This window comes from Brachyistius frenatus, unplaced genomic scaffold, assembly GCF_029030835.1.
Source record: "Brachyistius frenatus isolate BFR_SWC_R1_liver_20210118 unplaced genomic scaffold, ASM2903083v1 Contig_163, whole genome shotgun sequence".
In the NCBI taxonomy this organism is placed as follows: Eukaryota; Metazoa; Chordata; class Actinopteri; family Embiotocidae; genus Brachyistius; species Brachyistius frenatus.
Window position 1 is genome coordinate 58,000 of NW_027210762.1, and position 14,501 is coordinate 72,500.

Consider the following 14,501-nt stretch of genomic DNA (forward strand, 5'->3'; position numbering starts at 1 on the left):
TGTGTTGTTGATCGAGTTCATGACCTGAAATTCATACACAAATTTATATAATTAAACTAATTATGATATTTATTTAAACATTTCGTACAGTACAGTGAACACAGAATGACGTGTAACTCATCTTATGGCGCCACCTAGTGGTATAAAGACTGTGTCACACCGGCGACCAATAAATCCTGAAAAGGGAAGTTTATTTTTTGATAGAACATTTATTTTTTTTACTGAAAGATACTCAGTTTGTATTGTGTATTAGGATTTTAAAAAATTTATATATAATTTTGACTGTTTTGATTTTATCTCACTCGTTAGCTATTTTTTTAAATTATTTACTTGAATTTTATTGTTTTATTATTGTATTTTTCTGAAGTATGTTTTAATAAATCTTCTTGTTTTTCATCTATCATTGTCAATTATATATTTTATTTACATTTAACAAGTGACCTTACTGGATTTTTGATATTTTACTTGATGTGTATTATTACTCTCCCAATCCATAATTAAACACCCTGTGTATTTATTTTATTCCTGACAGCAAGATGCTATTTAAATAAAGTTTGATTGATTGAACCAAATGCACCATTACAACTAGGCCAAAAGTCAAATGTACAAAATGTTATTTAAAACAGCAGAAGAATCCAATTATATTATTAGCACTTTAATCTCATGGTGGGTCGTGTAGTTGAATCTATAATTCTGAAATGATCTATAATCTTTTTTTTAAATTAAACATATAGCATACAAATTTAAAAAGTAGTAGTATAATTACTTTAAAGTTTTACCTCAGTTTGCACAATAAGATAATAAATAATACTGTATATAAAGTGGGATTAAGTGCATTTGTTTTTGAGGTAAAAACAGCAGTTTTTGTGTCTTTTGTTGGTACAAACTGCAGTCGATTTTTTTTAAATTAAATCACAGCAGAGCACAGATAAGTTTAAAGATCACCGTGTAATCAGCTCACGATCCCAATTGGCGACTGTGTCTGTGTTTGTGAAAGAGGCGCTGTGGGATTTATTCACACTGCAGACCAAAAGAGGGCAAAGTGCAAGCAGCGCTGTAACAGTACAGTTTATCATGCTCTTTCTCCTCCTCCTCCTCCTCTTCCTCCCACCTCATGTCAAGTCTCCACCTCGTTTTTTTTTTTTTCTTCAGTCACACGCAGACTTTCACTCATCTGGCTTTCACACTGCTCTGACTTCTTCCTCTTCACTGCAGCCGAGGCCGAGGTAAGACTTTTTTTAATTTCCTCTCTATCGTATGTAAAAAAGTTTGAATGAATGTGAAGCAGCTTGAAGCTTCCCTGAATGTTAATGCTGCCACCGATGGTGGTCCCAAGAACCCATCACACTTCAGCAGGAGCATGTTGATGGATGGTAAACCTCAGGAGGGGAGGGGAGTAGGGGGTGGTGGGGGGGCTGAGATTAGCCCAGTGACACATTAAAACACTGAAGCCCCGGACACGTGTTTCAACTGGGATTTAGAGGACATTTAATCTTGTATTAACGTCTTAAAAGCCTGCTTGTCTCAGGACAAGTGAAGAACCCTGCCAGAGGGGTGTTGGAGGTGGGGGGGAGGTGAGGGGGAGGTGGGGAGGGATAATTACACTTATTACCAATGCAAATGAAGGGAAATTCCTCTGAATGAAGTGACATGACTTTGATCATGCTGGAGGGTTTTTATTCAATGTATTTATGAAGAAAAACAAAAACACAACAAGCTTGTATAACTTAGCAGGAAATCTTTGTGGGGGATCAGTTGGACTGAAGGGAGATTAGTTTAATGCTCTAATAAAAAAAAAGAAAAGAAAAGGAGAATAAAGGAGGAGCAGAATGGAGACGACAGACTGTCACAGATGTCAATTTCACTTCTGGTATTTTTTTAACACTTTCAATATCAAACTGATCCGTCAGCTTGAAAGAAGGGAGGGTGTTTTTCAACTTGTAAGGAAATGAAAGAAAGAAAGAAATAAAGATGTTTAATCCATTTTGGAATGCCTTTCTTCTAAAATAGTGGAAAAGAGGCTATAATTAGATGCGGCCAGTTTAGGCCTCGAGGACTTTTGCTGAGTGGCGTGTGTGTGTGTGTGTGTGTGTGTGTGTGTGTGTGTGTGTGTGTGTGTGTGTGTGTGTGTGTGTGTGTGTGTGTGTGTGTGTGTGTGTGTGTGTGTGTGTGTGTGTGTGTGTGTGTGGTTAAGTCGCACACTTCCGTTTGTTTTGGTTCTTTCAGGCGGAGAACGCTGAACAGATTTAGATCGCAGCAGCAGCCGAAAAACGTCGGAAAGAAAAAACAAAAAACGCCCAAAAATACATAATTGGAGAGCAGCCGCTCATTAAGATTGTTTGTCAAACGTTTCGGCGAAGACTCGCTCAAACAACGGAGACAAGTGTTGGAGGCTGAAAGACCCGTTTTTTTACACCTATGTATGAAAACAAGTCGAGAACAGAGATTTGTGATTTGTTCTTTTTTTTGGTCTCTTTTTAGTTGTTTTGCGTGTATTTTGTGGTAATTTTGCGTGTCTAGTATAGTTTGGGTGTCAATATTTAGTCAATTTGTGTCTCTTTCAGGTTATTTTGCATCTCTTTGTCATCTTTTTGTGTCTCTTTGTCGTTGTTTGATTGACTTCCAAACAAAGAGATGTAAACAGTCACTTCAAACGGATGCTCTGTGTGAACCCTGACCCCCTTTTGACCCCTTTTACCCCTTTTGACCCCTTTTGACCCTTTTTGACCCCGGTGCCCAGTTCAGTGTTCTGTACATTCACACAGGTCGCATAGTATCTCAAAGTTCATCCCTGGTGAGAAGCTCGTGAGGGATTTGGTCACTGATATGACACGAGCAAGTCCTATTGATTGGTCTTTTTTGATTGTTTTTTCTCCCAAAATGAATAATTAAATAAATTAAAACTGCAAGCAGTGATATGCTGGCCCTCGCACGGTGCACTTTGGGGAGCCGGCGGGTCGGGTCGGGGCGGGACTGTTATCAAAGATGTAATGTTTGAGGAAGATCGGAATATGTACATAGAAGTTACAGTCACTTGTAGTTTCATGACGATACGGTCAAAATGGCCGCCACGCCACAGGCACACCATTGGACGAAAACAAACTCCTTTGATAACTTTTCATCTCCAAGGTGTTAAGATAGGACAGACAAAACTTCAGGTCGGTACATTAAAGTCTGTCAGAGGAGCTCGTTAAAATACAACAGGTGCGATTTGCTAAAAATGGCGACTAAATTCAAAATGGTGGACTTCCTGTTGAGTTGAGGTCATGCTGCCAAGAGACTTTTTTGTACATCTCGATGTGATACACATATCCAAAATGTTGCTGCATGTAGGTGAAACTAGATGCCGGGGCTGCAGTTTATGCGAGCCGTTTGGCCACGCCCACTCGCAAAACACAAATCAGATGTATCGTCTCACCATGCGGATGTATGTGCCACATTTTGTGAGGTTTCAAGCATCCTTTGACCTTAAACATCGACTTCCTGTGTCACAGCGAAACATCAAACTTTGCCGTATCGCCACGGCAACGCTCTTTGACAAAGTCGAACGAAATTCTCAATATATCATCGACCACATGTTTAAGCTATTCTGACCCAAATTTAGGTTCATGTGATCAACCAGCTCGACGTAGCATGTAAAAGTATGAAAAGTGTCATTTCCAGTTGCCACCAGGGGGCGCTACGACTATGAGCGAATATTACCACACAAGTGTCTTCAGGGCCGGACTGTTAGATGTGATGTTACAGTCACTTGTAGTTTCATGACGAGACGCTCAAAATGGCCGCCACGCCACGGGCACACCGATCGACGAAAACAAATTCATGATGCCAAGAGACTTCGTGCATGTAGGTAAATGTAGCTGCCGCGGCATCTGCGCTAGCGAGCCATTTGGCCACGCCCACTCGCGTGGGCCCTAATTATTTTAAATCGTCAATGAGGTGTTTAAATTGTGGATACTCAATATGCATTGAAAACAAATACACAGCAGGATCTTATAATAAATGACCTAAATATTAATAAGAAAGGAAATCATTTTCATTTCACAGAATCTACAGGAACATTTTGGTTATTTTTTTAATGAATATTTTGAACCTTCAAGCTCAATTTTGAAGTGATTGTTGACACTGATTCATCGGGCCTCGGATCAATAACTCCGTCCAGGATCCTGTTCTCATAATATCACGCTAAGTTTTGAACATTTTACCAACCTGGCATCCTTTATGAGGCTTTACAGATCACACAACCAAAGCATTAATGTACAGATGAGTCTCTCGACTGTGCGCGTGACATCATATCAGTATTTATTGGGTTCACCGTAAACTTCTCTGCTTCTGAAATAGACTGCCAACAATTAAAATGTGTTTTTTTAAATAATAAGAATATGATTGTCAATGACGTAACCTCGGTCTTCGGTGACCTCGTAAAAACCAAACAAGCCCGCTTTGATCGTTGGGGTGAGACGGCGAGCGGCTGCGGTGGTTCCCAGGACGTTATTCCTGCTCGTATCGCTGTTTACTCTGCTGCGGTCACATGGTCCGGGGTGAAGGCGAGGTTAACCGCCGCTCTTTGTAAACGCTCTTCCTTTTCGCTGCGCTACACGAGACGGTTTCACTACAGTAGAAGTGCACAAACATGCATGTCATCTCAGACGCCCATATGCCGACACAGACCACAGAAATGATCCGACTCAGAACGTTTTGTTGGTTTTTTTTACGCAGGAATGTGGGAGGAAATCTTCAGGATCTCAGATTAGACTCTGAAGTAAAAAAAAAAAAAAAAAAAACAGAAGAAAAACTAGACGTGTTGCAAAAGAACATTCAGACACATTTTGTGCCGCTGAAATCCAATAAAAAGTAGACCAGGAAGATTTGAGATAGGACGGTCTATTATTGATTTGAAAAAGTTTGCTCTTTGTTTTTAGTTCAAATATTTGTGAACTGGCAACAGACAAGACGAGACAATTGATCAACTACAGCTGCAGCGCAATTAAAAAAAACTCCAGAAATGTTTATTTGGTAATGCTGTTTACTGTTTTTTAATAAGCCTCTCTTTTTGGACGTTGCGTCATCGCTGTGTCAGACTACAGGTGTAATAAGTTATAGAAAGTGTTGAACACTAATTAGCATCAAATTGCTAAAATGTTTAGGAAGTAGCTAAAAACAAACTTGTTCAGTAAACACTGCCAGCAGCTAGTTAGCGTAGCTTAGCATCGGGAAAACAGCCTGTTTGTGTTCAAATGTGACGTTGAAATTGTCCTCTAATTTGGTCAAAGTCAATCAATCAATCAAACAACCAACTGTAAATATTTCTGAATGGTTTCGATGTCCTGAAGGTGGTAAAACTAGTGCTCGAGCTGAAACGACAGAAAACCAGGCCAGCTCGAACATGAATGGCTTCATAAATCCTGTAATAAATGTTTTAATTACTTTCTTAATATGTTTATTAATGGCAGCTTATCAGAAAGTGCGACAGATATAACTTCTCCTTCTTCAAATATAGAACCAATTAATAAATTTGTTGTTGAGTCACGTGAATGTAAAAAAAAAAAGAAGTCCAGTCACATTTTCCGTCCTCGTCAGAATCAGCGTTCCAGTTTTAGTGTTGATGAGTCATGAGGTTACCGTTCGTCATCTCTCCTCCCGTGACCAGACCGGCCCGGCCCGGCCCGGCGGAGGGTTTCCACTGAGTAAGCTCGACCCCACTTTGTTTTAGCTTCACATCCAGTAAACGGATTTGCAGGATTTCTAAGGCTGACCGCATTTGAACTCAGATATTCGCCGGGTGAAGCCGAAACAAATCCGCCGTCCAGCTGATGTGGCACGAGCTTCAGACAAACCAAAAGTCTCACTTCTCTAAATCTTCATGGCCTCTTTTTTTTTTTTCTTTCTTTCTTTCTCACTTCCTGGATGTTTCGCAGGCGCCCATGTGACTGAAACCGGGACATGGAGGAACACCATCGAATGGATCTGACCTACATCACCGAGCGCATCATCACCATTTTCTGCCCCGCCGGGTGTCCGGAGCAGATCTACCTGCAGAACCTGCAGGAGATCGTTGCCATGCTGCAGTCCAAACATGGACACAACTACATGGTGAGACGGCTGGAAGAGAGATTTTTATTTTATAGTTTTGACTTTGTTTTTTTCCAATATCGAAGGAAAATACAGGAAAAAGCCTCGAATGAGTGTTTATCATAAAGTTACAATGTGGATTTGCTACAGTGATTTAGTCAACCCGCCTCAGAAGGTCTCAGTAGAACTTAACAGTCAGATTTGGTTTTTTCGGGAGGGAACAGAAAAGCTTCAACACGCCTGCTTACAGCCAAAGTGTTCCTGAGCCTGTGCAGTGATTTCCACTACAGGATTGTGGCTGGTTTTAAAGCAGTGTCATCTGAGGGGCCCACAGCCGTCCGGCATTGTTCCTTAACATTTTTGGTCCCATTTTTGGGGAACCCTGTTGCCATGGCGCCACAGTTCAGGTGGTTTGCAGCGAATGTTTTTTCCCCTCGGACGCCTCAGAAGGTCCCAGTGGAACTCGGTGTTGACAGTCTGACTCCGGGGGACCAATTCTACGGTGACACAAATAAAACCCACATTTTTCTCATGCCAACACCTTTTTTTCAGCTCATCAACCTCTCACAGAGACACGTTACTGTCGCCCGGATGAACCACAAGGTAAATATAACGAGTGCCAGACTGAATTGTGAAATATCGCAGCGTGATGCGCGTGTGCTGATACAATGCGTGTTTGTTTTGTTCCCGTCAGGTTCTGGACACCGGTTGGGTGGATCTCTTGGCTCCGAGCCTGGATCAGATTTTTAACGTGTGCACGACGATGGAGAACTGGCTGCAAACGCATCCGAAGCACGTCCTGGTGTTACACTGCCGGGTAAAACAGCGAAGTGATCTATGAGACGTTCGGTGAGCACTTGAAGTTTATTCGTCCTGACTCTGGTGTCCTCTGCAGGGAGGTAAAGGCCGGCTCGGAGTCCTGGTGGCGTCTTACATCCACTTCAGCTACATGTCGGCCAGGTAACACTGATGAACACTGACTTTATGAGGACCTTTCACTGGATATAAAAGTGTTCGTAGCGTCCGGGTCTGAAAAATGAGGCCGATGCGGAAGTGCCTTAAAGCTGCATTACCACCGAGTGCCACTAGAGGTCGGCTTTAAAAAAAAAAAAAAAAAAAGCCTCCATAGACTCCCATTCAACTTCTGTCATCAAATCCAAAGTGAATAAAATGTGTCCATCAGTTATCTCGGTGTTGTTAGCTAAAGTCACTCCTTCTTCTTAGTTTTCTGGAGGTCCATCTGAAAATAATCCCTCATTCATTAGAAAAGAAGATTCAAGAAGACCTGTTTTTGGGGGCGTGTCTGTTTGATTGACAGGCCTGTGGTGCAGTCAGGTTACAGCTATCGGTGGGCGGGACGTCGTATCGTCAGGTTTCCGATCAGATCGGTCAGATCCACCGCTGGCTCCTCCCCCAGCTCGTCCAAATATGGTCACTTCCTGTTTTCAAACCGCTCCGATGGTTGCTGCTTGGTTACAATGTTGCTCAGGAAACGAAGCGTCTGGTACTAACGTGATTAAAATGGATGTAGCGCTTTATTGCTGCTGCATCAAAATCAGCATCGTTGCAGCTGAGAGGTTTTCAAAAAGGTCACAACTAGTTTTTTAATTTATTATTCAGCTCTAATTTACAGTTTTTGATGAGTTGGAAGTAAAAATGTCAAGCAGGCCAAACTTTTAAAAACGATCACAGTCTAGAGAACAACTTCTCATATTTACTACAAAGTTTTCATGTTCTGAGACATTAACTTGTTTAACTTAATTCAGTTTCTTGAAGACTTCTTCTCTTCTTAGAGTTGCACACGTTGGGATTATCTGCGTGATTTCGTCAACGTGAAGTGATCAGTAACCGTAAACCAACGACGCCGCGTTGAAATTCGTTGTTGGAAGTATTTGCGACTCAAAGAGCGCAGACAGAACAATTGACTCGAGCGATCCACTGTACGTCTCCAGCAGGCAAAGGCCAACACGACTGATTGACGGGACTTTGAACTCGGCTGTTATTTGATTTTCAGGCAGGGATCATGTTGACGTCGGACGCAAGTGAATTTATTTACGATTAATTTACTTTTACTGCCGGACTCCGTCAAAACATTGTTCATTTTCCCTTTATTAAGGCTGGCGTGACAGATTGTTGCAGCATCAAACTGCAGCATATCTTGAACTTTTAGTCACTTCATCATGACTAATCAGTAAAAGTCAGTTGAAGGCAAATCCCCTCTCTCCCCAAAAAAAAAAAAATGCAGAAAAGAGGAAGCTGTTGGTGTGCACACGTGTGTGTGTGCATGCTGTTCATGGCCACGCCGCTGACTCAGCGTTGAGAAATATCTGATTATGACCATTGTCCCTCTGGCAATGATCTATGTGCTTTGAGAAAGGGAGTGCACATGTGCAAAGGTTTACGAAAGAAAGAGGTGATATCACGTCTGGCATTTAGGTTTTTATTTGTTTTCACATATACGGTGTCTCTTGAGATTTCTGAAAGGAAAATGACCTAAAAATGTAAAAACACAAGTGTCGCATGATCCTCATCAGCAAATCAAAGTCCCTCCGGTTCTCCGACCCAACGGGCGACTAAATATCCTCTGAACATGTGCCTCTCTCTCAGTGCAGACCTTTCTCTCGACCACTTCGCCATGAGGAGGTTCTGCAACGACAAGCTCACCGCTCTCATGACGCCCTCGCAGAAACGGTAAGACCCCGGGGTCGAAGGTCAACTCCGGATCGGCCCTTCGATCTCCGATTGTGGACCGAAGGGATGCGGTGTGACGGTTGACCTGCGAGGCCTCGAATCACCTGACTCGTCCTCCAAAGCTGTGAAACAAGGGAACTCAGAGAAAACCAGATGCAGGATGTGTTGTCTTTTTGCTCCGCAGGTATGCGTGGATGCTCGGCAGCGTGTTGAAAGGAGGACTGAGGATGTGTCCGTCTCCGTCTTTCCTTCTCTGCGTCGTTCTTCACGGCCTCCCGAAAGTACGAGCGGATGGAGGTGAGCAGCCGAGCTACGATCTGAATCAGATAAATAAACAGCAGCTGAGAAAGAAGTAGCGGGAAAAAATGAGGGTGGGCAGCGACGATTGGGAGAAACTCGCTGTTGGAGAAGGTCGTTGCCGTGGCGACACAGTTCAGGTGGTTTTGCAGCAAATGTTTTGCCCTCAGACGCCTCAGAAGGTCCCAGTACAACTTGACAGTCTGACCAACATCAGATTTTGGGTGTTTTTGGGGAACAGAAAAGCTTCAACAGCTTACAGCCAAAGTGTTCCTGAGCCCATGCAGTGATTTCCACGACGGGATTGTGGCTCGTTTTAAAGCCGTATCATCTGAGGGGCCCACAGCCGTCCAATATTGGTTCTCAGCATTGTTTTTTTGCATCAGATTTTTGGTCAAATTTTTGAGGAACTTTGCTATTTCTGTAAACGTCAGGAAACACGTCACAACTCAAGAACTCAGAGCGTTTCAGGAAATGTCTGAACTCGTGAGTACCGCAAGGGGGCGGCATTAATGTCGACTGAATACGGTAAACACGACCCCATTTGAAGGAAGCACAATATATAAAATCTTGGTCACGCTTAAGGCAGAAGTTGGTAATATTTCACCTCGTTTAATTTCCCGTAAAATTTCCACAACCAACGTACTTTATGAATTTTTCTGGTTGTTTCTTAGGATGCTGCCTCTTCCTGAGGGTCTACCAGAGTCTTCAAGCCGTCTGCACATCAGCAGTCTAGTAAGGACGACCTCGTTCACGCTCAGTGAAGGCGGCGCGACGGTAAGGTAACCATGGTAACGATGCGTGCTTTATCTCCACCTCAGCCACGTTGACGCGGCTCACACGGACCGGCTCTACTTTGTGCTTCAGCCGGCTCAGCTGCTCAAAGGCGACATCATGGTGAGCGCTAATAATATCTAATAATATCATCTGATCAATACGTACACGACTTTTATTTCAAGCAAGTTTTTTTTTTAACTAGTTTGTGTATTTTAAACTCTTATTTATTTCAGGACTCGGAATACATTTTCCGAATTTTTGGGCTTTATGTCACCAAAATGTAAAAATATTTTCTAAAGTTTTCCTGGAATAATAATAAACAATGTTCAGCTCACTTGATGTTGAACTAATAACACAACCACTAATACTACTATAAATATTCATAAATCAGGTTTAAATCTCTAAATGCATCTTATTATTGTATTTTTCAGTGTTATTCAGTTGAGAAGTTTTTCACGAAAATTCGTATATATGTTTACTGTGTTGGCGTGCTGCACATATCTGAATATATTTACGTATGCAGGTATGTTCAAGACAAATCAAGTCTAACTAAATACTTGATAATAACAAAAATGATAATAAACTTTTTGTGGCACAACGTGCAGCCAAAAGTGCCAAATTATTTGCTCTTTTATAACATCTGATATGTTGGAAAGTTATAAAATATATTAAAATAAATCAAAATGAGTGCGTGAAGTGCGTCAGTAAACGGGGACGCGTGTGTTTATCTTGTGGTTTCAGGTGGTTTGTTACGATAAAAACAACCGGGCGGCGAGCCGTCAGGTCGTCTTCCGCCTCCAGTTCCATACGGGCCTCGTGCTCGGACACAGTCTCGCCTTCTCCAAGGCCGACCTGGACTGCGCCAGCGAAGGTATTTTTACGTTTCAACGTGTCACAGATAAATCTGTCCGTCTGTCTGGAACCACATCAGCTGTACAGGTGTTGAAGCTTCAGGTTCACCGTCCAGATGTCTGATTTCTCTCTTTTTTTTAAATATATTTCAGATCCTCGGTTCCCAGAAGACGGGAAAGTGGAGCTGCTGCTCTCTGACAGTCCGGAAAAAATAGCAGGTAAGATTTGATTTATCTTTTAATCAAAGCCTGTAAGTTACAGAAACATCACAAGCACATTTCTGCTCTGCTGGCATCATCATGTTGGCTGCCGATCTGTCCGACCTGTTTCACCCCGGCAGCGCTTGTTGTTGCTCAGATCTACGGACCGGCAGCTTTTAGTCGTTCCTGGATCCGGACTGAGTCTCCGGGTCGACCGGGTTTTCTCAGAGGCACTTTGGAACAGCCTTGAAAACATACTTATGTCCAATTTTCAAATGATAATTCAAGGTTTTAAGCCCCGTGTATAATTTCAGGTCATATTTTGGGTTCATATTTCCATTTTTTTGTTATTATTTAATAATAGTTAGTCTTTAATGTGTTTTTTTATTTTGTTTTTAATGCTTTATTTCGATGGCCCTGAAGTTGTGCTCAACGTATGTTGTGTGTAAATAAGCTATAAAGATAAATTCGACTAGAAATGAAAGCGAAAACCAGACAGCATAAGTCACAAATCCACGTTCATTTCTATTCAAAGGCAGAGAAAAGAAAGAGTCACAAAATTCAACTCTGCATTTCAAACTTAGATTTTTACAGGTAAATAAAAGCCCATAAATCTTTTCTTTTTTTTATTCTAAAGGGGAAATTAGAAAATGCTGCATTTCTTCTACACAGATTCAAAAAGAGTTTCCATGTTGAGATCTTAAAGAAGATTTATTTTTGTACTTATTTGGCAACAGAGTTAATAAAATCAAACATCTGGAGTCCCAGACAGACTCATTATTTTGGTCACAGTGCTGCACCGAGCTTCATTGTGTCTCTTAATTCAAGCAGAAGAGACAAAAGTGACTCACTCACACACACACACACACACACACACACACACACACACACACACACACACACACACACACACACACACACACACACACACACACACACACACACACACACACGAACACTCGGCCTCCACTCGGTCACCCAGGTGGGGGCAGTGTTGGACGCTGTCCGACCCCCAGAGCTCACAATCACACTCCCAACAGGAAGTAATAGGAGCGGTTATCGCACACACACATCTAACAGGAATTCAGATAGCAGAGACTGTACGCAGGGGAAAACACACACACACACACACACACACACACACACACACACACACACACACACACACACACACACACACACACACACACACACACACTGACGAAGCACATAGAAATCCAACAATTACAGCTCACATCATTATCTAAATCACATTTGAAATTAGATCTGGTGCCAGATGGACTCTGTGTGTGTGTGTGTGTGTGTGTGTGTGTGTGTGTGTGTGTGTGTGTGTGTGTGTTGTTGTTGTTGTTTCGCTGACTCCTGACCAGCCGCTGACTGTTTGCCGTCTGCAGGCAGAGAGCTGTGGCTGAACGGGCGCTGTGTGACGGTGGACTACGACACTTTGGACCCGCTGGTGCGACGTGACTCGTATCAGCTAGAAACAGGTCAGCTGCTTTTCAAATTTCACTTTCTTAATTATTTCTGTCTTTTTCCTGTTGTTTTAAATTCCTGCGGCCTTAATGATTAAACAGGATTTTACAGGGAAATATTTCATCCGGACGGAGAATCATTTTTGGACAGAAATGAACTCGTCTGCTCGAATATTAAAGATTTATTTATTTCAGATTGTGTATATTTTGCATTTCTGCTAATAATCTTTAAAAGCTTGCTGAATTGTTTATTATTAAATGTATTTATCTTGACTTCCAGTCAGCTTGTTGCATGACCGGCTGCTGACTTCACCTTTTGCTCTGTGTTTGTTTCACAAAAAAAAAAAACGTTAACGGTGCAACAAGAAAAATATTTTATTCTTTCTAACATGTGAGATAAATTTGGATTTTTCCAAATGTTCTCATCTCGGGGAGAAAAACAGATGACGTACATCCAAGAAATGTTTTTTTTTCTGCAGGTGCTGGAATTGGAAGAGAAAAATGCTCGTAGCGAAAAGAAAAAAAAGGCAGAAGTTGTCACGCTGCTGAGCTCCAACAGTGTTTTTATTAATAACTGCTGTGAATCTTCTTCAGGCACAAATGGAATTTTTTTAAGATCTTTAAACGATCAACAACAAAAATCTCCTAAAAAAAATAAAATAAAGGTGAAATTACTGAAACAAACAAAAAGAAAACAAATATCAAATAAATACAAAATAATTATTAAAAATAATTCATGTTATATTGATCTATTTTTTTTCCTAACACGCCAAAGTGCGTAATGCACCCATCTGTCCACCAGAGGGCGTGATGTCGGCGTCAGGTTTTAGTGCCTAACATAATTACGGTTGAAGAAAACATCGTGGTTTGGCCTTCAGAAGATCTTATTGATCGAAACATTGCACAGCAATTATTAATAAAATACTTTGGGAGCACCACAGTTCACAGACTAGACTTTTATTGTATTTCGAGGCAACGCTTATAGAGATTTTATTTTTTTGGTGATTTTATGACGACTTTTGATGTCAAGATGTTGACAACAAACGTTATATTTTAATTCATATACTTGAAAATTTTCTTCAGGGGTTTTGGTGTAAACGTTAATTTCACCTCATGATGTTCCCTCTGGGATGCAGCTGAGTTTTCACACGGTCAGAACATAAATTGGGCAGCGACGGCTGCTCGTCAGACCGAAAAATATCCTCAAAGACGTGAAACACGACAAAAAAAGTGTTCCTGGTTTCTAGCCCGTTTTATCTCCTTGTTTTGGTTTTAAAAGCGTGTATTTCAGTCTCAAACACACTTAAAGAAGCTAAAGAGACAGATCATTTCACCAGGAGTTGCTGGAGACCAAACCAGAGTTCAAATTAGAGTAAAAACTCACTTAGATTCACCAGCTGGACTCCAACGGGACGCTTACGTTTGCTTTGTGTCTGTGGGATGTGGTTTAAGCCCTCAGCGACTTTACGAGGTGATAATATGTCAAATATGAGTGTTTTTTTTGCCTCAAAAGAGGCCAAAAAAAACATCCATTAATGTATTTCTGGCTGCTGTTCAGGAGTGATTTGGCTCCGCGGGTGCAGATCCAGTCGGCTTGGACCGGCCGTCGCTGCGGTTCGGTCCTGCGGGGAATCGGCTGGTCGTCAGTGTGACAGCTTACAACTGTTGTGGTCACAAAGTTCCCTGAGAACGGGGCGTAACGACAATCACCCCGACGGCGTAACGACAATCACCCCGACGGCGTAACGACAATCACCCCGACGGCGTAACGACAATCACCCCGACGGCGTAACGACAATCACCCCGACGGCGTAACGACAATCACCCCGACGGCGTAACGACAATCACCCCGACGGCGTAACGACAATCACCCCGACGGCAGCCGCGCCAGAACCTGTGTGTGTGTGTGTGTGTGTGTGTGTGTGTGTGTGTGTGTGTGTGTGTGTGTGTGTGTGTGTGTGTGTGTGTGTGTAGAGGGCGGCTGTTTTTCAAGAAGTTTCCATTTAGTTAGAATAACTGTTCACACACACACACACACACACACACACACACACACACACACACACACACACACACACACAGATGGAAGAAAAAAACCTAACAACACACATCCAGACAATCCCTTTAAAGTGGCGGTTGA

At 42.1% G+C, this 14,501-nt stretch overlaps 1 protein-coding gene across 1 annotated transcript in view; it reads left to right on the forward strand.

Annotated features, from left to right (window-relative positions):
* The first annotated feature begins 1,159 nt into the window (after nucleotides 1–1,159).
* LOC138631713 (tensin-3-like) overlaps nucleotides 1,160–14,501 on the forward strand; it is a 40,448-nt gene continuing 27,106 nt past the window's right edge. The window contains exons 1-12 of the mRNA XM_069716848.1: nucleotides 1,160–1,226; nucleotides 5,919–6,093; nucleotides 6,625–6,675; nucleotides 6,767–6,889; nucleotides 6,968–7,032; nucleotides 8,680–8,763; nucleotides 8,948–9,060; nucleotides 9,735–9,795; nucleotides 9,882–9,957; nucleotides 10,579–10,708; nucleotides 10,842–10,907; nucleotides 12,284–12,376. Coding sequence (XP_069572949.1) covers nucleotides 5,944–6,093; nucleotides 6,625–6,675; nucleotides 6,767–6,889; nucleotides 6,968–7,032; nucleotides 8,680–8,763; nucleotides 8,948–9,060; nucleotides 9,735–9,795; nucleotides 9,882–9,957; nucleotides 10,579–10,708; nucleotides 10,842–10,907; nucleotides 12,284–12,376 — 1,012 coding nt within the window. The 5' untranslated portion in view covers nucleotides 1,160–1,226; nucleotides 5,919–5,943. The remainder of the gene's footprint in view (nucleotides 1,227–5,918; nucleotides 6,094–6,624; nucleotides 6,676–6,766; nucleotides 6,890–6,967; nucleotides 7,033–8,679; nucleotides 8,764–8,947; nucleotides 9,061–9,734; nucleotides 9,796–9,881; nucleotides 9,958–10,578; nucleotides 10,709–10,841; nucleotides 10,908–12,283; nucleotides 12,377–14,501) is intronic.